At 40.3% G+C, this 25,977-nt stretch overlaps 1 protein-coding gene across 2 annotated transcripts; it reads right to left on the bottom strand.

Annotated features, from left to right (window-relative positions):
- Positions 1-271: 271 nt before the first annotated feature.
- Positions 272-24,166, bottom strand: ccdc138 (coiled-coil domain containing 138). 2 transcript variants are annotated; one of them, XM_030081496.1, is made up of 16 exons: positions 23,870-24,166; positions 23,567-23,618; positions 23,086-23,200; positions 22,873-22,973; positions 22,323-22,501; positions 20,138-20,275; positions 19,188-19,307; positions 17,992-18,069; positions 16,926-17,045; positions 15,709-15,855; positions 15,478-15,594; positions 12,581-12,797; positions 7,861-8,034; positions 3,789-3,927; positions 1,787-1,888; positions 272-1,130 (listed from the first exon to the last, which is right to left on the bottom strand). In XM_030081496.1, the coding sequence occupies exons 1-16, from the start codon at positions 23,945-23,947 to the stop codon at positions 1,112-1,114; spliced, it is 1,896 nt and encodes a 631-aa protein (XP_029937356.1). In that variant the 5' UTR covers positions 23,948-24,166; the 3' UTR covers positions 272-1,111. The 2 variants fall into 2 exon arrangements, with proteins under 2 accessions (XP_029937356.1, XP_029937355.1); XM_030081495.1 differs by lacking the exon at positions 272-1,130 and having other exon boundaries at positions 1,149-1,888.
- Positions 24,167-25,977: the final 1,811 nt, after the last annotated feature.

The raw sequence follows: 25,977 nt of genomic DNA, 5'->3' as shown, positions 1-25,977 counted from the left end.
TTAGACTTCTAGGAAGGCTAAAGTGCACTCTATGCACTTTATTCCAGATCAACTAAATCAGTCATAGTGCATGTTACAACATGTAGACATCTTTTTTTCTAAATCAGCAAATCAGCTGATTGAAGAGTAAGTCCAGCAGCTCTAAGGTCCATAGAGACATTTTGAGACCGTGGTTGCCAAAATTTTGTGTGAATCATCAGTAAACTTGACCTTGTTCACACTAATAGTAATAATAAAAAAGAAGGATTAAAAAAAAAAAATCAGTCTTTATTTATCCAGCACTTCTCAAAACAGAGTTAGACAGTGTTTCACAATCAAGAGCACTAAAAGTCAAAAGAGATCAATAAAACAAATATTAAACACAGATAAATGTAAAATGTAAAAATGTAAAAGTAAAACAGTAATTAAGGTAAAAAACAGTAATACATGTGATAATAAATAAGACTAAATAAATGGATATAGCCATAAAAGACTATGCAACAAGGATTTAAGTGAGTAATAAATAAAAGTCAAAGATTATGATTATTATGATTATGACTTGTTAGTTTTTATGTTGGAGTAATCCATTGTGTTTGCATTTGTTTATGTGCTAAACATGATATTTTGATAGCTGTTTTGCTATGGAAGAAGTTCATCTTTAGATTAGCAGCCCAGTGGAGCACAGAGCAGCTAATGGGGGGATTTCACCACCATGTGGACTCTCACACCCAGGGAACTATAAAACCCAACACTAAACCAAAGTTCAATTTTGCTTTATGAGCCCACAGACAACCAGTGTAGTATTTATCAATTCTATTATAAATATGTAATCAAACATTATATTCATCATGTTGAAACTGCCTGGCTTAAATCCGATTTTTAATAAAAGCCACGACTGGCCACTGGCTATTGGCTCTAATCGGCATGCAGCGTCATGAACTAATTGAAATGCAGTTGATTTAGGTTTCCAGATGCTCAATGAACCTCAGAAAGCGGATGCATCCCTCGCAAGCTCAAGCACTTCCCAGGGGTTTTAGTCCAAGTATTCAAAATCAGCTATGACGATTCCAGTCCTCCTAATCTTCCCCATCAAGCAGCACCACCAGCACGCCCCATACTGAGACCATTACTCTCATCCACCCACCCATGCTCTGGAACAAACAAATGAGACAAGTTTATACAAAACATATGGATTTCAACAACTCGTACGCGGTCCAATGTTAATGTCCTTCAGTTCTTTTTGTTTATTGCCTTTAAAAAGATTCACAGTCAAATTCTCTCTTCCTCTTTGCACATGAGACACACATTAGGGCCACTGGCAAACATGATACTCATTTCATAACAGGTTTTTCATCACAAGGAGAGACAAGACATCAGATCACCATCGCAGAGCATAAAAACAGACCGTTAACAAAGTGCAAAACATACGCAAAGTTAATAAAGTACTTTTGACAGACAAAAGAACTCTAAAAAATAAGACTGTATAAATACAGTGTGTCTCTGCATGTGTTATTTGAAGTTGAGCAGGACGGAGCTGCTGCCTTAAAGCCCTGTCGGAAACATGCAATTACCACTTGAGCACACATAAACGACCCCAACAATGTGGAAAATAGGACTAGGAAAGTGGGCATTTTCCATCAAACATCACAGCAAAAGCATTCACGTACGTGACAAGTTGTATTTTAACCTTCCAATGTCAGAAACCAGAACCTTCAGAGACACCCTGAAGGCAGCAAGAGGCTGATGCTGAGCAAAATGTGTGCATGTGTGCATGTGTGTGTGTTATTTGAGGTTGAGCAGGATGGACCTGAGGTTGAGGCTGAGGAAGGTGTTTGTGTGGTTGGTTTTGTGGTGAAGCTCCTGTATCTGCAGGTGGAGCGATGAGAGTTCAAACAGACGACGGTTCTTCCTGAACAAAACAACAAAAAACAATCCTTTAGCTCAGATGTAACATGAAACACTCCCATGTGCCATTCACATGGAAAAGCTTTTCTCCTACTATCAGGGTTGCTACACATTTTCCATTTCAAAATGACGGATATCTTGGTGGATTTTTTCAGACATCTCAGACTACTGATAGTTACATGTTTACCATGCATGTAAACCCTCTACACCAAATGGGTTATTAGTTAGTACTGCAAAGCTAAAAATAACCATGCAATGTAATTCAGTTTTTGGGAACTATCTGTAGGCTACAAGTTGAATCCCTACAGTAAAGTAAATAATGTACAGTTCATTCAGTTTACTAGAGAACTAGAAAGAAGAACAAATCTCCAGTGGCTTTCCCTTCACTGCCTGTACTAAGAAACCTCTGGCTGTAAACCATATGTGTGAAAACTGCTACATAAATAACTACAGAAAGTTGTGAATATGCATAAAATAAAATCTTTTACTACATATAAATAACAAAAGGGATCAGTCAGTAAAAGTTAAAGCACATTGTCCTGGTCACCTGACTTAGTTAACTCTCAAATTGTTTCCATAGGACCTGAACTGGTGCAGAATGGATGTTCTCATTCTGATCAACATGGCAGGATGGTTTGGAGCAGCAGCCATTTTTATGTGCACTGTCGCCATTGCAAAGACGTTTTTGTATTTGGATGGGGTGGCCATTTCTTTTCTGTGTGCTGTTGTATGTAATACTCAGTGGGCAACATATCAGAATCAGAATGAGAAATACTTCATTGATCCCCGAGGAGAAATTGGGTTGGGTATTGGGTATTAAGCAGGCTGCTACAATTGTCAACAACATCAAAATATGTTGTTTGTAGGATTAATATATTATGAAAATTTCTGCCTTCCGCTTCTTAGAAAATTGCTTTTTAGAAAACTGTAAATACATGTAATACTGTGGAAATGCAAATATTTTCCCATTCTCTCTCCTCTTTTTCCATACTTATCCAGACCTGGAAATGATCAAAATGATATTCTATACTTTTACGAACATTTCCAGACACCCTGTACCATGCCACTGGACTACTACACATCATACTATACCAGTAGAACCAGTTGCCTTAGACTGGGAACACACCACTTGGTCAAAGACTGGATATCACAATGGTCAGTTTGGGGAACACAAACACACTCTTGACAACATGCTGGATTTGAGAAACATGCTCAATATCCAGTTGGGTTTGTGGTTAACACACCTGATGACTAGTTGCATTTGGAAACACAGACTACCTGAGCTCTGACTCATTACAATCCTCTGATTGGCAAAAACACGGGAGTTACAACAAACATGCATGTGAAGCATATTTTTCTGGACATCTTGAATAATTCCTTCTATGGCAGTCAACCCCTAGAGACTATTACCATTTTTTGTTTGTTTTGTTTTGTTTTGTTTTTTTGTTTCATATCAGGATGTTTGACCAGTTCACAACACAGGAGAGTATTAAAACTTGTCAACACTCAAGTTGTAAAACTTGAATCAGAAAGAAACAAAGAAAGAGAGGAGGAAATCAAGAAAGCAAGAAAAAAAAAAACAAAGAAAGACAGAAAGACAGAAAGAAAATAAATCACGGTCACAAACTAGCATCAACTCAGCCAGAGTCTGTTGCAAATCAGTTGCAATAGCAAACCATGGATATCACTGGCCAAAACATCCTGCCTTTGTGTTTGAATGTTGCTATTTCAGAATATGATATGGCCACCTGAAAGAAATCACGTACATGACTGCAGAAGCATATGCATAAATAGGTGGATATACATGCCATCATGTAGATATTTGGCTACTGTCATGTTTATTTGACATATTGTGGTGATCCTTGTTTAGTGTGTGAAATCATTTGTTTGTGTGAGTTGTCTACCTGATACTGGAGAGTTTCTGGAGGAGGATGGAGAACTTCTCCAGCAAAGGGAGCTCCAGACGAGGCTTTTTAAGGAGCTGGGAGGCTGTGTGGAAAAACTCCTCACTGCTACATGCCTCCAGGAAGGGAGCTAAGAAGCCTACACACACACACACACACACACACACACCAGCAAGATAGTTTTAACATTTTTTCTAATCAACAGGGTGCCATTTCATTACATTTTTCATTTTAAAACTCCATACTTGCTGCTAATATTTCAGCCACAATTCAATATGCGGTCTGCTGACAGTGCCAGTGCAAAATGACTGTTAGCCAGACCAATTCACTTGTCTGAAAATTATATTCCACCCTACACCTAATCACAAATCGACTGTCAGCTACACCCTATCACTCTGCTGCGGAAAACTATCCTTTACTACCACAAATACAATAATGAACGGACAGGGGGCCTCGTACATAAAACTTGTGCTCACGTGTATCAGACCCCCTGCATGCACACTTTTCTGTTTTTTTTTTTTTTTTTTCATGACCTGGCAATTATTAACTTCATTTTCTGTTTGTTACCAGACTTCCCAGATTTGCATAGGAATGAAAACTAAACATGAACACACACACAAGACACACCATGAAAGTAAGGGAGCATCAAAACAACACTGTAACGGTTGAATGAATAAACACACACACACACACACACACACACACACACTGAGCGATCCCAGTGGAACAGGGACACAGATGCTGGTCAAAGTGATTCTGTGATGATTCCATTTGAACGAGCTTCCATACTGTCACTGTTAACTCCTTGACCTTTTCTACATCAAACCATAATCGCACACACGCAGACACTCGACTAAGACACAGAGGGAGATGAAACGGAGGAAAGAGTACAGCATCGGTCCACACAGATGGGAGCCGCATACTTCTTTTTTTAAGTCAGTAAAAAGCAAATGTGGACCTTCTGAAGTCCCAAAATGAGTCGGCTCCTAGTTAAGACAAACATTTGTTTCTGCTAAAGTCACATTCCTGTTAAATTTACTCCCTCAAAATTTAACTCCTGAACCCATGGTAAGCGTTAGAGTGAGATGATACCACTTGCGCAACACAGGTTTTTTTCTGACTCTGCAGTGGGTCTGCTGTGAATCAAAAAATCCGATAAAATAGAAAAGAACAGGGGCTCACAAGATGGGTTAGAGTAAGATAATATTAAACCAGAGAAGTGGATTAGGATAACATAAAATAGGGCAAAACAGGATGAAATGGTGTGGTCCATCACTTACAGGAATATTATATCTCATCCCAAAGATGTTTTTTTTTGTTTCTTTTTTAAGGCCTCATGCTATTCATGTTATTGTTATGATCTTGAGCAACTCCCCCTGGGCTGAGCTGAATAAAGACTCTTCCTGAACAGAGCATTAGACATTTCCTGGAGGTCACTAGGAACGGATATTTTACATTTACCTACATCCAAAGCTGATGGTACAAGCTGGTTTGAAATTGTAATTATCATTATCATCAATTATCATTTTTGACCGGCAGGTTTTTAAAAGTCAGGTTTTTTGCGATACATACTGTCTATCATCAACAGAAGTCAGCATCAAGCAGTAAAGCTTGTGTAACGCTACATTGTGTTGTTTTATGTGCAAATTTAAATTGTTTTTACTTATGGCTGTGCTCTTGTAAACCTGCACCACAGGGCTTCAAAAATGTCTTTCTTGTTATTTTCTCTTATCTGCCAAGTGCACCAGGCTCATAACTCTTACAGTCGGAGTGCATCCACAACGCACTGGATGCGCCTGTGTTGTGGACTTCATATGTTAACATATGGTGTTAGTTGTAATTCTAATGCAAACAGTTCGGAGTGCTGATAGCTTAAGTTGTGATCTTCAATACCAAACACAGTGAAATGATTTCAAGGTGTATTAGTGATAGACCTTTCTCACAGCAGCCATTTTGACATGAGTAGCAGGTAAACACAGGTGTTACTAATGACATTAAAGTTTGCTGTTACATTTTAGTGAAGCAGTGAGGCAGCATGACCAGCAGCAGGACCCTGACTCTGTTAGACCTGAATGGAACTGAACCTTCATCAATGTCATTAGTAACACCTGTGTTTACCTGCTATCTCCTGTCAAAAAGGCTGATGTGAAAGATCTACTATTTAACAATTACAGCTTATTTTATCAATCCCGTGACAATATCAAAAACTGTGATAAATTTGTTCACAGAAATTGTGATTCTGAACATTTATGTCATCCCATTTCTAGTATCTATCCATCTAGTATCTCCTCTGTGCTAGATTTCACACACATGTGGTTTGATGGACACAGGCAGACAATACTCTGTCCTGCAGGTTTCATGAGCAGGGTATGTAGGTCCTGTGGAAGACTTCAAACGGTAGGGAACAGGGCTGCACAGTCCCTGTCCACAGTGATTTAAGGGGGTCAGGGAGGGCTTTTCTTTATAGTAACACCCCCAAAACACACACATCTTTGTGGGCCACATGGGGACCATTACCTCGAATCAGAGTTCTATGGTGCGAGGATGGAAAGAGGAGTGCAACACACACATCAATGTATAGCAAGACGGTCCATGTGTGACCTTGAAAGCTGAATGTTTCAGAGGGAGTTTGGTAGTGAACAGGGTACTGTGTGCTGTGTCCCAGACACCGGTCAGAGCCGGGAAAAACCACTGCTACTACCTACTGCTACACACAACCTGTGTGTGTGTGTGTGTGTGTGTGTATGTGCGTGTGTAGGTGACTAACTGCATGTGTGCGTCCACACATCACACATGTATGTGGCGTGCACAATGTGTGTTGTGTAACTGGTACGACATGTGACTGTACATTATCCATGAAGCCTAGTTATTATAGCAGGAGCACTGGCGTGCAGTGTGTGTGAACTAGAACTAGAATTGTAGTTTTTTTTTTTTTTTATTGGTGACCTTCAGGTGTGAACTTCCCTCCACCCTCCTCACCCCTTTCCAGTCTCCCCTCATTACTGCCCTGTAAAACACAGTAATCAGCAAGTCTGACTAGACATACAGTCCCCTGGAAACGCAAACGATCACACGTACTCCGACTACAGTTGCCTCTGGCATATGGCTCTGCTATGTATCACCACACAGCAGCCTTAAATGATATGGCTCATAACCTTGTTGATCGCCACAGCCTTCCATGAGAACGCGCTGCAGTGACTCTGTCTTCCTCAGTCATCTCCATCAGGTTTTTTGATCTATAGGATGGTGGATTTACTGGCGTTTGCTCCCCACAGCTTCCAAGTTCACTGTTCTGACCGCCACTAACGCTCACCCTCATTCAACCGTCACCAATGATTGATGCTAGGTTGGACAAGCTGTTACTACTCACATGTGGATTTCATGTGGAGTTCTATTGCAGGAGGTGCTGGTATAAATCAAGGTAAATAGTGATAGTAAAGACAGTCGATAAATCTGGGCAAGAAGAGTGATCGCAGCAGCTTTCATAGCTACGTCAACCAGAAAAGATTTTCCAGGCAAAGTGAATTGTACAATTTTAAAATAAAGTTCAGCAGGTTGCCAGTGAGCTGGCTCGGCAGGATGGCCATCTCTTTAAACATGTGTATTCACTTTGCAGCACTTAGATTTTCTGGGCAAAAGTGCGCTTTTGCTCTGCTCGTGTTTATTAACCGTAATGCTGACTCACGTCACAAGCAGTGCTGGGCTCATTATTCATCTCACTGGTACGTTTCTTTACTTCTGACTAATTTCATGAGGAATAATATGAGTTTGTTATTATTGCACAACCACTTTATTTTGCTTTTGTTTTGTCAGTTAGTTGGTCAGCAATTAGGTCCAGACTGGATATCTCAAAACCTATTTGGTGGATTGCCATGAAAGTTGGTGACGACATTCGTGCTGCTCAGGAAATGAATCCTGACAATGTTGGTGACCTTATGACCTTCTCTTTAGTGCCACCAGCAGGGCCTCTACGTTTGCAAAAACATGCTTGTTTTCTCTTTCACAGCATAGGTTCATATACTTAAACAGCGCTTGTCTGACTATGTAATGAAAAACACACATCCCCACTTACGGGACTGTTCGGTGAGCAGCACTAGAATGTCTACGGGTGTGTGTAGCCCTCCACGGCCAGCCCGAAGCATTGACAGCAGCGCACACACTCCGTCATAGTGGATGAAGAGGCCTCTGCTCTCCTCACACATCAGCTCACTGTGGAGACTGTTGAGCGCCTGGGCCAGCACATCAGCTGCAGACAGGAGAAATCAGATGATTACACACACAAACACACACACTTGATTCCATGCATTTCAATAAAGATTTCAACAGGCTGTAACTTGAGTCTTTTATATATATTTTTTTAATATCTTAATATCCTATTAGATCTTTTGTGCTTCTTCCTACTGAATAAGTTCACTTATCTTTTTCTTTCATACTTTTTTATTTTTACATGTTCAGAAAGAGGTAAAGAATTTCATAATACAAAAATCCATCTAGCCCTTCACCTCTTAGCTTTCCAACCAAGGCCTCATCCACTGTTTGACCTCTACCTCCTCTGAAACCCCTCCATCCCTCTCCTCTTTCCTTCCCTTTCATATTACCTCTATCAAAGCAATCTTTCCCTTCTCTATCTCAATGAATCTTCCACTCTGCTTTGGCTATAAAATCTGCAATCCCTCTCCAGTCCACTCCAAACCATCCAACCTGCTCCAAAACCCATTTTGCCTGTCGGATTCAAATCTTCTGTCTGTGATCATCTCAGCTACAATTTCTGAGAAACAGCTTTTCAAAATATCCAGACGAGATGTTTTTTTTATTAAACCTGACAGGGGTTATAAGCTCTAGTTTTTGTGTTGGAATCAGTTAAGTTAGTTCTGCCTCAAAATGGTACAGATTATGTATAGAATCCCTGCACATGTCAGGGAGAAGAAACATCTCTCCATTATGCTCAATACAGTTTCAAGTCAGTCCAGAGAAGATGAGTGAGCCAACCTGGCAAGCAGACTGACAGAATCAAGTTTATATAGAGACACAGTGAGAGAGCCCTCAAGGGTTGTGGGCAGATGTAAGGCCATTTATCAGTGGAAAGCTTCATAGGATATGTCAGGATTTGTAGACCACTCCCACTGCATCGCATTAGGATTTACAGCGTGTAGGGCTTGGGAGACAAACTTGGATCAGGCTAAAGGCTTCATGCCCTTTTCTCATATATGTGTCAAAAAACCCCTGTGCAGGTCCTGATAAGCTGATTAAACTCAGCACTGGCCTTACCTCTGCATACTGTTCTCCCTTACTGTTCCATTAAGTATGATGGATAGTGTAGGCTATACAGGTCAGTGCAGTACTGTGTGTTTCAGATTTATATGATTTGGATCTGTGTCTGAGAACCTCTATATATTTTGATCATATCTGCAACGCCATGGAAGCATGAACTGAAATATTAAGCTTCTCATGCATGCATTCAAGTGGAGACAGCCTGACTGACTGTCTGTATGTGGGTATGTGCATAGTAACACTTTAAAAGGGACGGTAAACTAAAGTGTTATTTGTCATTAAAATGTTTCTATTGTCATTACTGAGTGTAGAAAACATCATCAAAATGCAAGAATCTTAAGTCCTTTCCATGTAGAGATGCATTCCTGAGTAAAATCCGCCATTTTATTCAGGATTATTTTACCAAGCTAATGTAACAGCAGAAGAGGCAAGGGCTTGCAAAGCACTTCAATCTGATGTGCAGCAGTGGCATCAGATTTGGACTTTCTTGTATCAACTCTGAGCTCTTCAGCAAGGTTATAACTAGGAATAATTTCCTCACACATTGTTGGTGGACTACTAAGACATTAGTTATTTCAGTGCCAACAAAGAGAAGAAGGGAACTACAGCTGACACAGACTTTTAGGAGCTCTCATCTTGTTGGATGATGAAGATAGAACTCAAGAATAATACTTAATGACAAAATCCATGTTTTTAACTGGGTCTACCATCCCCTCAAGTGTGTCAACAATGCCGACATGATATATCTGTGTATTCACACCAAAACAGAGGGTTGCTGGCACAGTGATAATGGCAAGTGAAAATCAAAAGAAGTGACATATCAAACAGGGCCACGTCCAATTACCAATTTCTGATGACCTGCTGTTTGAAATTATGTACTTTACCCATAATTTATTCTAATGTATACGTGCATAGCACGCATAAATAGCAAACTTCCAATGTAGTTTTACAGCTCCATGATATAGCTGACCTTTCTCTGTGTAAATAAATAGATGTTATCCAAATATACATATTACATGCTAGTGTGTGCTTGGTGTCTGATGTGCTTTCTAACCTACTGCCACTAATAGCATGTGAAAAGTCTCATTGTGGCAGCTTAGACTGTAGACTTATACAATTCCAGTGAAGTGGCTGTGCCTATAGGGCTGGGCAATATATTAATATTATATCAACTAAAGGCTGCATCACAGTAAAGGGATGCAGTTTTATTAAATTAATAGAGTGTTGTAGCTGTTCTATTATTTACCTGTACCTGCTTCATAATCAAATCCAAGTTACTAATAACTGTTTATCAAAAATCTCATAGTGTAAATATTTTGTAAAAGTGCCTACAGTCATCCCTTTAATATCGCCACAATATCAAAAGATTCAGTCAGGAATATCATGGCATTTTATTTTGTCCATATCACCCAGCCTTAGCTGTGCCTGTTGTCTAGTATGTTAAACCAATTTTCATCCATGATCATAAATGGTGAAATTCAAAAAATGTCATAAATAAACTGTCAGTGCTAGATGGTCGATATGCCAACATTACTAAATGAACAAAGGTAAACACTACTAAACAACAAATTGGCATATAGTCTTACATGGCATAGGACTTCCTCATTCAATGATTGAGTGAACAGTGAATTGATGGTTGACCACAGCTGACCTATTTATGAATATTTATCAGTTATTATGATTGATAGCCAACTGCCTGGTGCATATGTAGCCAAAATTCACCTTTGGCTTGTTAACTGGGGGACTTTCTTATAAATGTGGCCTTCAGTTTTGTCAACTGCTCCAGGTTTTCCCAACCCTTTTCAAGGTAAGACCCACATTTAGAGGTACTGTTTGTCATAAAACCCTCAAAATATTTTGAAGTAGTAAAGTTGTGATAAAAGCCAAGGTAAAGAAAACCCTTTCCCTTTTTCCACAGCAGCAAAATGACTGGTCATGAGATGCCTGCAAAAGTTTCATAGCTGAACTAGGGCTAAAGTTTCCAGGCAAAGAAGAAATGTAGGTGTTTCCACACCATCAGGTCCTTTACAGGCCATAAAATCATAATCAAAATATCAATACAATTCATCAGACTTTCTATGTGGTGCCTTTTTTGGAGTAGGACCGTTATTTATTTTGGGCTTCTCGTGGTTTTCAAAATTTGTTAGCTAAGAAGAGTGCATTCTCCAGTCATTGTCACATGTGCAGAGCATCAGGTCAGTAACGATTTACCTGGTACTACACTGCATCATGTAAAAATGTCCATGTTCTGCTACTGAGAAAGATGCACTGATGCAGCTTTTCAAGGAACCACACTTGTCCATGCTGGGACTTACCAGTCAGGACCTACGCTTTGACTAGTCAGCTTCCTGCTTAATAACTGAAAATACTAAGCCTGGCCCCATGTATTCAAAAATTCATGTCTAAATTGAATCTGAATGCAGCATTAAAACGTGGCAACATTTTAACATTATGAATCATGAGGAGGAGATTAAGTTAAAGTATGTCACTAGAAACTGTGAAACTGTCATCTGAAGTCTGTAAGTACTGATGAATAAAAATTACTATGGTACATTGTCAATATAAAGTTTCAACTCACTGGATGTATTCTGAACTGCAATAATTCAATCTGGGCTTCAGGCTTTGAGGATTTGGTTGCAAGGCCTGGTTAAGAAACATTCTTTAATATTATCGTCAATGAGTGGGCCTATTATTGAAGATGAGTCTCCAAGTGCTCATTTGAAAATCCCAAGTATTTAAAGCTTCTGAATTGCCATTCAGGCCAGCCTTATACAATTCCAGTGAAGTGGCTCATTAACCAAAAGGCTAGTTCACTTTCACAGATTTTATCTGTGAAGGTGAATTAAAACAATTCTGGCGATGTGTTTTGTTTTCTCTAGCAACACCAGTGACAGCGCGGCCACTCGGTTACTAATGATTGAATATGACAGCATATGTCCTGTAAGATCCAACTGAGCTTTGAAAACCAACAGTGATACATTTTTTTTTTTGAGATTGTAGCTGCTGACAAGCTGAGCTTTATGCCGACATTCAATACTTACAGACTAATTCACATTCAAACAAAATCCTTCAAAAAGTGACAAGGATTTGGTGTTTCCTTTTATTCTTCTCAGTAAGGAAAATCCTGAAACAACATTTAGGCCGGGCGCAACTCAATTTCTCCACTGAAACCCAGGTTAATAATATTGAAACATATTTATGTCTACCTGTGTGGAATGTGATCAAGATATTTCATTACAATCAATTCCCCCTAGAGGCTTCCCATAGAGTAGACAACCAATGTAATATTGATAATTCTACAATAAATATGTAATCAAACACACTGCATCATATGCATTATTTCAGAAGTGGACTACACTACCTGGCAAATAGAGCTGTAACAGCACCTATGACCACATTAACATCTTAACCCTTATGTCCTATATTGCCTGTTTAGAAATGCTTGGGTTTGCATGTCCTCATTAGATTATGTAAGTTTAAGTGTGCATGAGTGTGCGCGTGCGCTTACGTGCACAGTATACCTTGCGTGACAGTGCGGAGGATGATGAGGCTGGCGAGGATGCGTGTGTGAAGACAGGGGCTCAGGTAAAGTGGCCAGTTCCTGAGGTGTTCAACCCGACCCCCACCCCGGGACTTGGGCAGGACGTCCAGATCATCAGACTCACAGACTGTTGACTGGGACGTCAACTTGGATACCTCCTCTCCAATGCGCCTGAGGGTGGAGGACAGCGCTACATGCTGCATACACAAACAAATAAATACACACAAACATATACTAAAATGGCTGTGGCATAAAAGTCATAACTGCACCTGCAGTAAGTTACTATTGTTATATAACTGTCAAAAATAAGAGCTATATGCTTACAATGATCTTTGTCAAATACCAGTGTACAAAATACCACAAGCTGATGTTTTATTCTTTCTAGAAGCCTTTCATCTGCTGGCTCCCTTTCCAACTTCTCCAAATAAATAATAAAGCCCATAAATTAGAGCAGTAAACTATAGCTACTATGTGAGATTTATCTGTTTCCAAAGTCATGGAGGGATTGTGGCTTTTCTAACTCACTATCTCCCTCTCTCTGTCTGCCATTCCCTCTCTCCAAAGTCTCCGTCGGCTCCATAGGGACCCCAGACTTTGGATTCATCTCACTCAGTTTATGCGTTCTGGCCTAGTGCTGGTGGTTTTTTGCCTCTTTAAAAGCGAACACATGTTGCAGCAATAAGGGAGCATGTGATTCCAGTTGAACATCAAGCGTGTCAGCGAGCCGATATGACACGGCCTGACAAACAAACATGGCGGGGCCAAGCTCCCTGCAGCAGGACTGCAGGACAGGACTGGACCTGCAGGGCTACGAACTAGGAGCTGTGGGCTGGAGACTAGGAGCCAGGGGCTAGTGCAATAGACAGCACAGTGTTTTTAGATTTAAATTTTAGTCATTCATCTGACCCTCTTTGCCAGAGCAACTTACAGTGTGTTTCCTACTCTCCAAACACACACACACACACACACATCACAAAAGCATCAATGCCAGCGTGCCTGCACCTGTGTCAATCTGTTACAGAGTCAGCACACACATTCTTATCAAAGCCACAAGAGCAGGGACAGATGTCTAGACTCTGTCTCACAGATAGGCACGGAACTTCAGATAATAATGCTTCCTCTCTGAACTCAAAATGAAACTCGCCAGGACTTCTGCACATTAAAGGCTGTCATGCTGTGAGGGTAGATGCAGGGATAGAGTGGATATATCCTGCTGGAAGTGGATGTGTACCTCTCTGATGTGTTGGGGCAGGAGTGGCGTGTGCTGTGTGTTTGTTCTGTGTCACATGATGGTTAATACAGTGACCCAGCAGCCGTCTACCTATATGCTGTCATCCATCTCTTGCAGGACCAAATAGATAAAGCAACAACAGAGGCAGGCACAGGTCACAGGATGAATATTTAGCAGCAGCATTTTGTTAGAGAATGTCATCTCATACCTCTGTGCTGTCATTTTGCTGCATGGCCCAGATAATAAATCACAATGGAGGCAGGATGCTGCTGTGAGACGAAAAGCATGCATGGTATATCAAAAAAGTAATTTGTCCAAGGATGAAAAATTGGCTTATTTTCCAACTGATGCATATGTGCCCTCTGGCAACCATGCTGAGGGTCAACAGCTCTTGGCAAACAGCAGCCGAAAACCACGATCCCCTCAACAGTACAAAGCAGACATGAGTAATTTCTGTGGTGTTTTTAAGTGGGAGCTGAACATTTTGCTACTTATACTTCAGGGCTGGGCGAGGGCCTTATGACACAGCACGTGGCAAGATACAAGTTTTTTACAGCATACATAGAACTTAAAATGCAACTTACTGCATATGGGCAGACATATAAAATATACAAAACTATTACATGATAAATAAAGAGCCAACTGAGTCAAAACTATTACACTCAAAATTCCCTTTCCAATTTATTAAAACAGAATTAACCAAGAGCACTTTACACAGTGCACTAAAGTGTAGATATCATTACATGAAAACTGATATAAAGCATGAGACAATCAGCACAGTATTGTGAAAAATATTGCAATACTCTCTATACTGATTGTTTTGCACAGCTGTACATGTCATCACTTTTACATTAGAAAATGTTACCATGTCACCTACATAACCACCGTATCTTGTATCTAGCCAAATTTGCAACATTTTGTGTTTATACCTAATTTATACCAGTAGTTAATATTAATATTAATGGCTATGATACATTTTGTTGCTGACTGTTTCACTAATTGACAAAACACAAAAAAATCAAGAGTTAATTCAGGTTAACTGAGATGAGACAACTAGACGAGAGAAGAAGAGAGTGTTGATGCAACTTACAATTAGAATCAAATCTACCTGATCAGATGATTCACCTTTAACCGCACCATTACTGAGAGGATTCATAGACACACCACAAACCATCTTTTTCAAGCACTATTTTTCTAGCCTAGTAGTTGCATATTTAGCTATATGTGTGTGTCATTTTTCTGATGGACCTCCAATGGACACCAGCCTGTAAAGACAGCTCAGTGCATAAAGTACCGTGCAAAATGCAATAACTAATTTGATATTTAGTGAGGATAACACCAGTGAGTATTCAGGCATGTATGTTTTGTGCTCTTTGAAGTAGCAAATTATGTTATCCAACTTGAATGCATTAATCATGTTCTCACCTTCTTATCACTGTTACATACAACACATTTATAGATTTTCAGGTATAAAAGTCATCTTTTTTATAATGCTGGAATCCATTGTTTGCACTTTGTTATTATGTATCCACTTGATATGTCAGAGTGCTGAAATTATTGGTTGACTATAGTTATATAACTCCCACCTGCTCTGTTATTGATATATTTTCTTGCTATCCTATTCTATGATCTAATCAAAAATTTACCTGTGCGCTGCTGTCCATTTGTTTCAAAGCCCAGTGGATGAGGCGAAGGAGGTTGAGGATGAGGTCAGATTCTGATGAAGACGTCTGATGGAGCTGATCTGCCAATAATGGCAATACCTGAGGACCCAAAGACAGTAAAATAACTTAACATATATCTATGTATCAGACAAGTGACCACAAAAGTGGAGCAAAAACTGAAAGCTCAGAGAAAAGCTACAGTGAACAAGCCACCTTGAGGCATCTCTCATTTCGCAGGATGTCTGGGGGCAGACACTGGCCGATGTCTTTCTCTTTGTTTCCTGCTACTGATGAGAACATCTGTCCATCAAGTATCCAGTCCAACAGCAGGGCCAGGAGCTTTGGGGAGACAGGACTGCCCTGAGGGGAGATGGGTGAAGCAGTCTTCAGCAACCTCTATGGTCATTGGCTACGCTTTCGCTTGTAAGTGACAGATCTAGACAAAATTATAAAATGGATTTTCCTCACGTTGCTATCCCATCTGGAATAAATAAGTGGTCAGGCTTGCATTGTGATTGGTTTTCCACATGTTATGGATGCAATTCAGTCCTGATGAGCATCCAAACAATGTAGAGACATGTAGATGCAATGAGTTGTGGTTGGACTTGTAAACATGTAAAACTGACCTTTAAAAGGATGGTCTGCCCATTTTGAAAAATGTGGTATTATTTCAATTCCCCCCCAAGCCGTTATGTCCATTTCAATGGCAGGAGTTAGCATTTGGAGCATCCAGCCACTATCCAGCACTCAGTAACAATGAGAGGAAGATAGAACAACTACTGACCTACATAAGATTTAGGGGAGAAGTGAAATAATATCAAACTGGTTGAACTATTCCCTAACCCCAAACTTCACACAAACAAACAGCAGAGGACTGGGTGTACTGGGCAGCCAGCTGGTATCAATGCACACACAGCTATATGAATGTGAAGCAGGGTGTTGCTGCAAAAACAACACAGAGCTATGTCAACTTTCTCTCAATAAACAAAGTTAAAATAAACCTCAAAAATCACACTGAAATGACAAGTGCATCTGTACTAGCCACTGCCCTCAGAATAATTATGATTCATCATCATTAACATCACCAACAGCAGCAATGATGATAACAAAAGAATCACAAACTAGGATTTATCATGTCAGCTGGCAGAGCGCATGTGGTTTGTGGACACTGAGAGTTGTACTAATGTTTCCAGCCTGGGTATGTGTGAATATGTGTGAATGTGTGCTTGTGTATGTTTGGGGCCAGGCTAAATGAAGTGTGCAACATTTTCTCAACAAACACATAAAGAATAAATGAGCCCATGTAGCTCTAATTAGAGCAAATCCCGCTGATTAGAATAATAGTCAACCACAAACACACACAATCACACACACAAACACACACTCACACACTATGAGTGTTTCCCTCTCCAGCAGGGCTCTTGGAGTACCTTCTTGATGGTTTTTCCAGGGGCAGCGCTTTTCTCCTGTTTGGATGGTCTGACACACTCCGTGCTCTTAACACACACATTCTGACAACCTCTCATTGCTGTGCTGTGCTCATATTTCCTCTGAGGAAAAAAAAAAAAAACAGCACAATGAAACCCCAAATATACACCAGGCTTTCATTATATATAAACAATATCTACTTTGACTTCTTAACAAAATAGATAATACTATTGCAGAAGTGGAAACTAAGTAAATCTACCCACATACTGAGGCATAGTTCTAAGGTTGGAGCACTAGCATTTCTATTTTGTGAGACTGTATACTTTCATTCTACTACTTTTCAGTACTGTCATATTCTGCCAAGTTACCAGTTACTTGGCAGAATAAGCTTTTACATTCAAAACACAATTACAACTTAAAAATAAAATGCATTGTGAGTTTAAAGCATTTAGGAGAACACACATTAAAATACTTCTAACAGGTTAACACATCAATAATTTGACACTGTGAAAGGAACCATTTGTCACAATGTCTAATTTTCCACACCTATGTAAATTTTACTGCTAATACTTGTATACTCTATTTGACATTTTACTTGACATTTTCAATGCAGGTCTACCTTTCCGGGGGTATTTTTATATTATAATATTACTTTTACTTAAATAGGATTTATTGCATGTCACTTCCAGTAGGCAATTACAAGTGATCCATATACTTTTGGAGCTAGGCTGCTGACTATCCAGAACAACAACAATAATAATAATAATAGTTTGCTTGATCCTTTAATAAATATAAAATGAAACAAGCTGCGTCATGTACGTCCAATCAGAGGTGGTACGACTCTGAGCAGCTCATATCTGATTTGTAATCAGCAAAAAGATGCATTAGTTTAAAACTAGTGAGTAATATTTAAGCAGCAATCCTCTGTTAGGTGAAATTATGAAATGCAATTGTTAACATGTGATTTTAAGGTAAATACAGCAGTGAAGTGCCTTTTCAACATCACCCTAAAATGCTAAATGTGCCCGTAAGTATGGAAACCATCTACGTGTAGCCTTGTGTTGTTACCTGGAGGTTGTCAAGTCGAGCTTGCACCCTCTTAGACTGACTCTCCAACTTCTTATTTTGCTCAATGATCGCATTCAACTGTAGGTTTAAAAAACAAAAATAGTCAGTCTGCAATCAGAAGCAAACATCATAAGCACAAACCAGAAAATAAGAATGTTTTTGCTCACATATATATATATCTTAAGATTTTTGTGTTTCTGAAGTGATGAAGTGTTAATTCCCAGGAGACATTTACATTTGAAACATTAAGTGAAGATGCTTATTGCAGCTCCACACTGTATTATTTAGCAATATGCTTATGTCAGAGTGCCCTCCTGTGGTTAAAGGTCCTAAGTGTTGAGCTTTTTAATGCCCCCAGCCATATACTGTAGTATTCAAGGTCCAGTTGGGCAGTTTTTACTACTGAAAACAATATACTCATCAAAATTTGGCTGGTTGATCCCAAAGTAGTTCAACATGTTCAAAATTACTGAGCAGAAAGTTGCAAGTTATGATTTTTGAAGGGATTTTACTGAATGAATGAAAATTGGGGAAACCTCATGACTCTGCTGATTTGAATCGCAAGGACTTGAAATGGTATATTTTACAAGTTTGCATTTATGTGATAATAGATATGGTTTTATACCTTTTAACACTTAGCAAGAGCTGCAGGCCAACTAGAGACAGAAACTGGAGACTCAAAATATGCAGTTGCCATTTAACAATTAAACAAAATAGGAACATTGATAATTAGGTATGTGTATTGTAGCGATAGGTTATCATAATAACTATCACTACCGAGGATGATTCACACTCCTCGCTGTCATTAACGGAAGGCACACACACACACACACACACACACACCTCCATTCATGAGCCCCACCTTCATTCACGAGCCCCGCTGTCATGAACACACCTCCATTAATGAGCCAATGGCGGCCGTCCTTCCCGTTTTAAAAGCCGGGGGAAATTCAAAATGGCGCGGCTCACAGTATAACGGAGGAAGAGGTGAGGCTGTCCTGCCGAAGTACTGAGCAGCCTTTCTTGCGTCTCCAGTTTTTTTTCCTCGTGAAAGTCCGCGTATGTTTTCTGAGTGGCCGTTGTGCGAAAAAAACCGGGTGGGACATAATTCCTGGAAGCTGGCGGATCGCTACACACTCCTATTCCAAGCGGATGTACAGAGGGAGAAACACACGGACGGGACTGACGTTACACACCTGTTTCTTCATGTTGTCATTCAGCTCCTTGATTGTGTCAAAGCTGGACTTGAGCCTCCTGTTCTCTTTGCTCCTCTCTCGCAGTAGATCCTGCAGCTGGCTCACCTCTTGCTGGTGTTTCTGATGACACACACACACACACACACACACACACACACACACACACACACACACATAGATATACACAAAATGAGGGATGCAACCACGCCAACAATTCTGGAGCATCAACAGGCAGAGTTAAGGTTGGCCAATATTGACCTTTAGTAAAGCAAAATTGAGTTTTAGTAGAGCGTTGGGCTGGATAGTTACCTGGGCATTATATGAATCCACATAATGGTGAAACATCCTCTGTAGGTGCTCTGTGCTCCCCTAGGCTGCTGATCAAGAATATTGCATTTGTGTCTCTCCAAAACAGCTCCCAAAATACACTTTAATACATAAACAAGCACAAATAAAGCAGATTATGCCAATATAAACAGCAAGTCCAAATATTCATTTTTTGAGGAAATTGAACCGCTCTATTCTTGTTTTTGTTTTTTTTTTCAGATTTGAATGGGAAAATACATCCAATCCAGACAGCATCTGCGGTAAACTTCTGCACTGTAACCCCAGCCAGGAAGAGACAACTTGATAGTACCCTCACAAATAAGTGTAACTACATGAAAAAAAAAAATGACCAGAACTGGTTGTTTCTTATATAAGCATAACCCACTTTGTTTGTGTTTGTTTAAGCTCTAAAGGTGTTGTTTTGGGAGCTGTTTTTCTATGGAAGTGAGTGGAGAAACACAAATCCAGTATTGTGGATTAGCGGCCCAGGGGAGCACAGAGCAACTACTGAGGATATTCCACCACCATGTGGAGTCATATCACATCCAGGTAACTATACAACCCAACATACTGTTTGAGTTTGCTTTAAAAATCAGGTAATAAAAAAAGGATGTGTGTCTGACCTCCTTTACAGCCAGTATGCGAGTGTGCACCATCTCCTCAAGGCCAGTAAGCCTCCCAAGGGCCTCCTCCTGCTGCTGCAGCCTCCTCTCACGCTCCTGCAGCTCCTTCTCCCACTGCTGCTGGCCTGAACGCTCTGCCTGCGTACACACACAAGCACATTTGTTTTACCGTTCTTGTGAGGACACTGAATTGAACACATACATTCACCGACCTTAACCTTAACTAAATATACCTCTACTCTGAAGGTTTACCTCAAGTCCTAAGTGCAAATAAACTTCAACCTTTACCCTAAACTAAACCAAATCTTATTCTTAAATCCAAGTCCTAGATTTGGTATTTTTATTTATTGACACTTGGTGTAGATTTTTAGACATATTTGCTTTAATCCATTTTCATTGTCCCTGTGTGCTAATGTTTATGCTGAACTAAAATCCCACTACCATTCACTCAGTTTAAATGGGTTAAACAGCATTTCAGTCCCACGTTCTGGCTCCTGCAACAGTCCAAGGTAATCATCAGCTCCAGAGGTGTGAACAGAGCGGTATTCCAGAAAGCTGATTTAACAAACTTACAAAAACCCTGACTTCAGGGTCGGTTAAACCAGATGTGGCTTACTCAGGGTGAGCACTTACACAACAGCTGATTACACTGAGTTAAACCAACTATGATTTGGTTCAACCTAAATGAGGCATGTTCAGGGTGAGGCCAGTGTCAATGGATTAAAAGATTCAACACAGCACCCGACCACAAGGAAACCAGAGCATCACATGCCTCACCTCTTGAATCATAAGTTTTAATGTAGTTCTAGGCAGAATATGAGCACAGATTAGAGCATGGCAGCAAATGAGCATGAGTTAGTGAAAAATGCTCACCAAATCATTTCATAAGTTTCAACAATGTATCCCAAGATTTGTTTCAATCACTGATATATTACCACACATCCTTTTCAGTATAAATCCTAAGGGCAAAAAACAAGCATGGCAACAATTTAACATATAAGAACATAGTTCAAACTGGTTAGATACACTAATTCTGTTTGAGTGTAACTGTGGCAGACGTGCAGCCATGGGTGGAGGGAGTGGAAAGGGGGCAGGGGGATGGGGGTGTGCTAGATGCAGTATGGTAAGGGCGACGACCCAACTTGTGGTTGACTCTATGCATCAGATGCTTTAAACCGTTAATTCAGATAGAGCAGAGAAAACAGGGGAGAGTGACAAATAATATGACTCATAGACTATTTTAATATACAAGAGGAACAAACAAAATAACAGGTGATACTAATCAGACAAGAATCAAATATTAGGTTATCTATTTTAACGCCCCGGCAAATCTGAAATTATTATATCAGGGGAAATGCCAATGTGAGAAACAGAGCTGTAATTTTCTTGTCAAGCAAGAAGCCAGACGTTTTAACAACTTGCAACTAAGGGTGTTTTGCACTCAGAGGTTTCTTTGAAATGAACCAAACTGAGTCCTCTTTAAGTGGATCAGAAAGTGGGCCAACAAAAAGAGAACAGGCAGTTAACCTAAAAGAGAACTCAGTTTTCTTTCTTGAGCTCTGATGAGGTCTCAGTCCACTGACTGTTCAGCATACAAGTCATTTAGATCTAAGACCCTTGTTGCATTGAACTGTGGGTCGATTACACACCACTGTATATCATTTGTGCTGATGTAATCAGGGCTGGGCAACATAACAATATTGTGAAGAGAAACTATTATTATTTACGGACACTGTAATATTGTAATATGCTGTTGAGTGTTTTCTTTTCCTGGTTTTAAAAGCTTAATTACAGTAAAGGGATGCAATTTTCTGAACTTATCGGACAGTTGTAGCTGCTCTGTTACTTGCCTCTACCTGCTTGGTCATCACAACCACGTTACCAATGACAGTTTATCACAAATCTCATGGTGTAAATATCTTATAAAAGCATCAGCACCCATCCATACAGTATCATCACAATAGTGATATTGAGGTATTTGGTCAAAGATATTGTGATATTTGTTTCTGTCCATATCATCCAGCCCTAGTTGTTATGACTCAATTTTCCCTGGGAATCTGTAAAATTTCTTCTTATCATCTAATGAGGATCCGATAATGAAAATGTAGTTCACACACAAACAAATGCTTGAGGGTAGAGGCTATAACATTTTGTTCTTATCACTAGAATGGCTGTGCGCTCTCACCTTTAGTTGTTGGTAGATGGTCATCATCTCCCGGTAAACTTTTCCCAACAGGGATGAAGAGGCGTGGCTGGCAGACGAGGGGCTGGGACTCGAGAGCTGCCGAACCCGCCACAACTCCCTGTCCCCCTCAGTGTCCTGGGAACACAGGGTGCCATCCAGGGAGGAGGGCAGGGTCACATCTGGACAAATATGACTGAGGTAAATCCCAGGGCTAGCAACAACCAGCATGGTGTGAAGAATCATTGAGACAACACAATATCCACTACAGTAACATCTGCTTACATGCACAATAGCTGTCAGGACAGCCTAGTTGTGTGAGATGCCACAGGCACACTTTGGGTGCTATATTCAATAATAAAAAAGTATTTTCAGTATTTTCAAAACTTTGAAGGTGTTTTTTTTATTTTTTTTATATGAGGCCAGCAGAGGGTGCAGAAATTATAACAGCAGCTGCTAATTTGAGCTTATTATGAGGTGGCCAGTTGCCAGTGAGGTGCTACCTGATCATGTACAATGACTTGTTGCTGGTAACGGGACTAGACACACACACCTGTTTCTGTAAAGAGCACCTGAGAGTCACTATGGGGAACGGCTGTGCACGCCCCAACCAGGTCCTCATTGCTGCCACGCAGACTGAAATCACTGCCTAACCTGGAGAAAGACATCATTATGTTTGGCTCAACTGTATTCTTCTCTCTCTCTCTCTCACACACACACATACAAGCTTACTTTGGTAAAAGCTTTAGTATGCCATGACACTAACCTGTCAGGGGGGTTGGTGATGGCTCTGAACAGCTCATGCAAAGCTTGATTGTAGCCTTTCACTTCTTTGCTCAGCTGTTTGGACCTGGGGGTCAGCGTGGGTCTTTGTACTGGCTCTAAAGTCATGCACATACAGTGAGGCATCAGTTTTGTTGTGAGCTTTTTAGGCTGCAGGCTAAGTTTTTCATGTCAAGGACTATCAAATATTTTTGCATTAGGCCACACACCCCAACTTGATCAGACTGTTAAAAGGTTTTGTTGTCATAAAACTGTTACAACTGCAACTGAGACAACCCTGGAGAGTGAAACACATGATCAAAACAGTCATTAAAGGACACGCTCTCATGTTGCTGATTTCTAGGCAGTTCAATCAAATGACTTTAAAAGAACTGCGCATTTTGTTAGGGACTCACTGAACCCCCTAATGGACCCCTGGAGGTCCCCAGGCCCCACTTTGGCAGCCCATGTGTGAAGCAACTCACCATCCCTGTGTGTGTGGTTGGGTCCCAAGGTACTTTCCTCTGAGGGTGGCAACTTAAAAAGAAGATGATCCTCTATTAGTGAAGGAAAGTACCAGCTAGTCCTGGCATGTGTAATACCAACAAGAAACAAAGCACCCTCTTGGTGTTAGATTAGCTCGTACTCATATGACTGGGCCACACAGACACAGGTAAACATGGTAATGTGGCTAACGCGGTTAGCACAAGCGCTGCTCCAGCGCTCGCACTGTTGTGCTGAAGTTGTGCCGGACATTGAACACTATTTAGCTGAAGTTAAAACTGAACCTGTCTCCTTCTCTCCGTGTATTTCCTCTTCAGCTTCTCGACTGTTTGGTCCACGTCGCAGTCTGAAGGCTGTTTCATACTGAAGGTGATAGAAACTCAGCGTAACTCGTTTTTTCACTCCACACCTTTCCCACCGGTAAAAATTTTGGGCTGTAAACTCCTTGTTGACAAACAAGAGTTATAACAGTTTTGATAAATTACAGTGCTTTTGTGTTTAATAGCAAACTGTCGTATTTTTATACAGTTTGACTCAGTGCCACCCTGTGTTGCTCGTTTGTTGACGCTCGAGAAACAAATCCAAACTTGGCGGATGAAGACAAGACGGTCACGTGACCTGTACGCAAACTGATGGGTTGCCACGTTTGGTTGTCAACCCCCTTTTGGGTTTTGCACGTTACAATCAGAGGGACACCCTGTTAAGGCCAATTCCCTGGTCTTCTTGTTGAGCTGAAAGAAACTCAGCTATGGCTGCACAGAATAAACGGAAACTGCTTGGTTAAAATTAGAGGATTTAGGTCCAGTCTGAGCCTTCCAGTTAATTATCTGTTGAATGAATGCACAAAAACATGGCAAGCGGGAAGAGCAGAGATTCCTAAATCTCATTAGGACCAGAGCAGAGGACCAGTGGCTGTGTCCAGATCCTAGTTTTCATTTTTCTTTCTAGATATGGTGAGAAGTGAAGATGCAGCTGAGTCAGGCAGCATCTTTGGTGAAATGTCACTGGTAGCAGATATGGAGGTGGATCGGTCCAAGGATCTAGTCAGTAGGAGGGTGGCTTTTGGTTTGTGCTCTGATGAAGTGAACCATGTCTCTTGATAAAAATAACAGTCTTCACTGAAACTATGGTGCACTTTGGTGGGTGGAGGCAGTAGTCGAGTTGTAAAAAAAAAAAAAAAAATTCAGGGGGGATAGTCAATTTTTTTCACTTAAAAAAAAAAAATACGGGGTGGGGGCAGGGGTGTAATTTGAAATAAACATATTAGCCTACTGATGTACTGTTTAAATAATATATTATGCAACCCCTACACTATTTAACACTCCAGTAGCCTATGAAGAAATATATCAACAACAGGTGAAAAACACATTTTTCCTGCATGATAAAAACTGCATTATATTTTGCCCAAAGCTGCATGGGTATAGCAAAAATGGACATGTATGTACAGGGGAGACTTGTGGCTCCACCTCCAGTCAGTCCCCAGGCTGCCCTGCTGTGGCTACCATCGCTCCTAAGCAGTTAGGGTCAAATGGAGAAGACAAATTTCAACCAAGTGTAACTTAATATTCATGGTGCTTTTAAATCTGTTGGGAACGCATTTATTCCAATTTTCAACAATTACAGTGTCCAGGGAGAAAATTCATTATCAAAACAAAACACTGTAAATAAGACTTGTGAATCCTCTCAAATCAAGTCAAGCCAATTTTATTTTAAGTGCAAAATCATAACAATGATCTCATTTTTGTGTCCTTAAAGACAGTAGCACAGAATTTACAACACTTGCTCTTGGATAATAGACAGAATGTACAGTATATCGATTAAATGTATCAATTCAATCAATAATTTCATCATTAATACTGGTAAAATATTTGAGACAATCTCTCATCTAATGTTAACTATAAATATCTGTTCCACGTTTGCCACGCTCATAAACCCGAATGTAACATGACTGAATGACATGTCTAGTGTTTTACCAAGCTAGGTAACAAGAATCTCAGCTAGTTTGGAGCCTACTAGCCGTGTTGTTATTGTACATGCAACCTTTGGCGACTCTTGTAGGTTAATAAAAAGTAATGATTGAGATTCCTGAGTCTTGACTTATAGCTCACCTGTAGTTTTCGTCTTTTTAAAGTAGTCCCTAAGTTCACCATTCTGTTGGGGCGATATGGGCAGGTGGGACTTGACAATACCCCCAACTGTCCAAAGTAGGGAATGGCAAAAAAAAGTTTGAGAACCACTGCCATAAACACACTCCTAAACCTCGTGGAAAGCCTTCCTGGAAGAGTTGAAGCTGTTATAGTTGCAAAAGGTGGGCAAACATCATATTAAATCCTATGGTTTAAGAATGGGATGTCACTCACGTTCATATGCATGTGAAGGCAGGCGAGCTAAT

This window comes from Myripristis murdjan, chromosome 21 (assembly GCF_902150065.1).
Source record: "Myripristis murdjan chromosome 21, fMyrMur1.1, whole genome shotgun sequence".
In the NCBI taxonomy this organism is placed as follows: Eukaryota; Metazoa; Chordata; class Actinopteri; order Holocentriformes; family Holocentridae; genus Myripristis; species Myripristis murdjan.
This window is presented reverse-complemented; position numbering and strand designations above follow the sequence as displayed.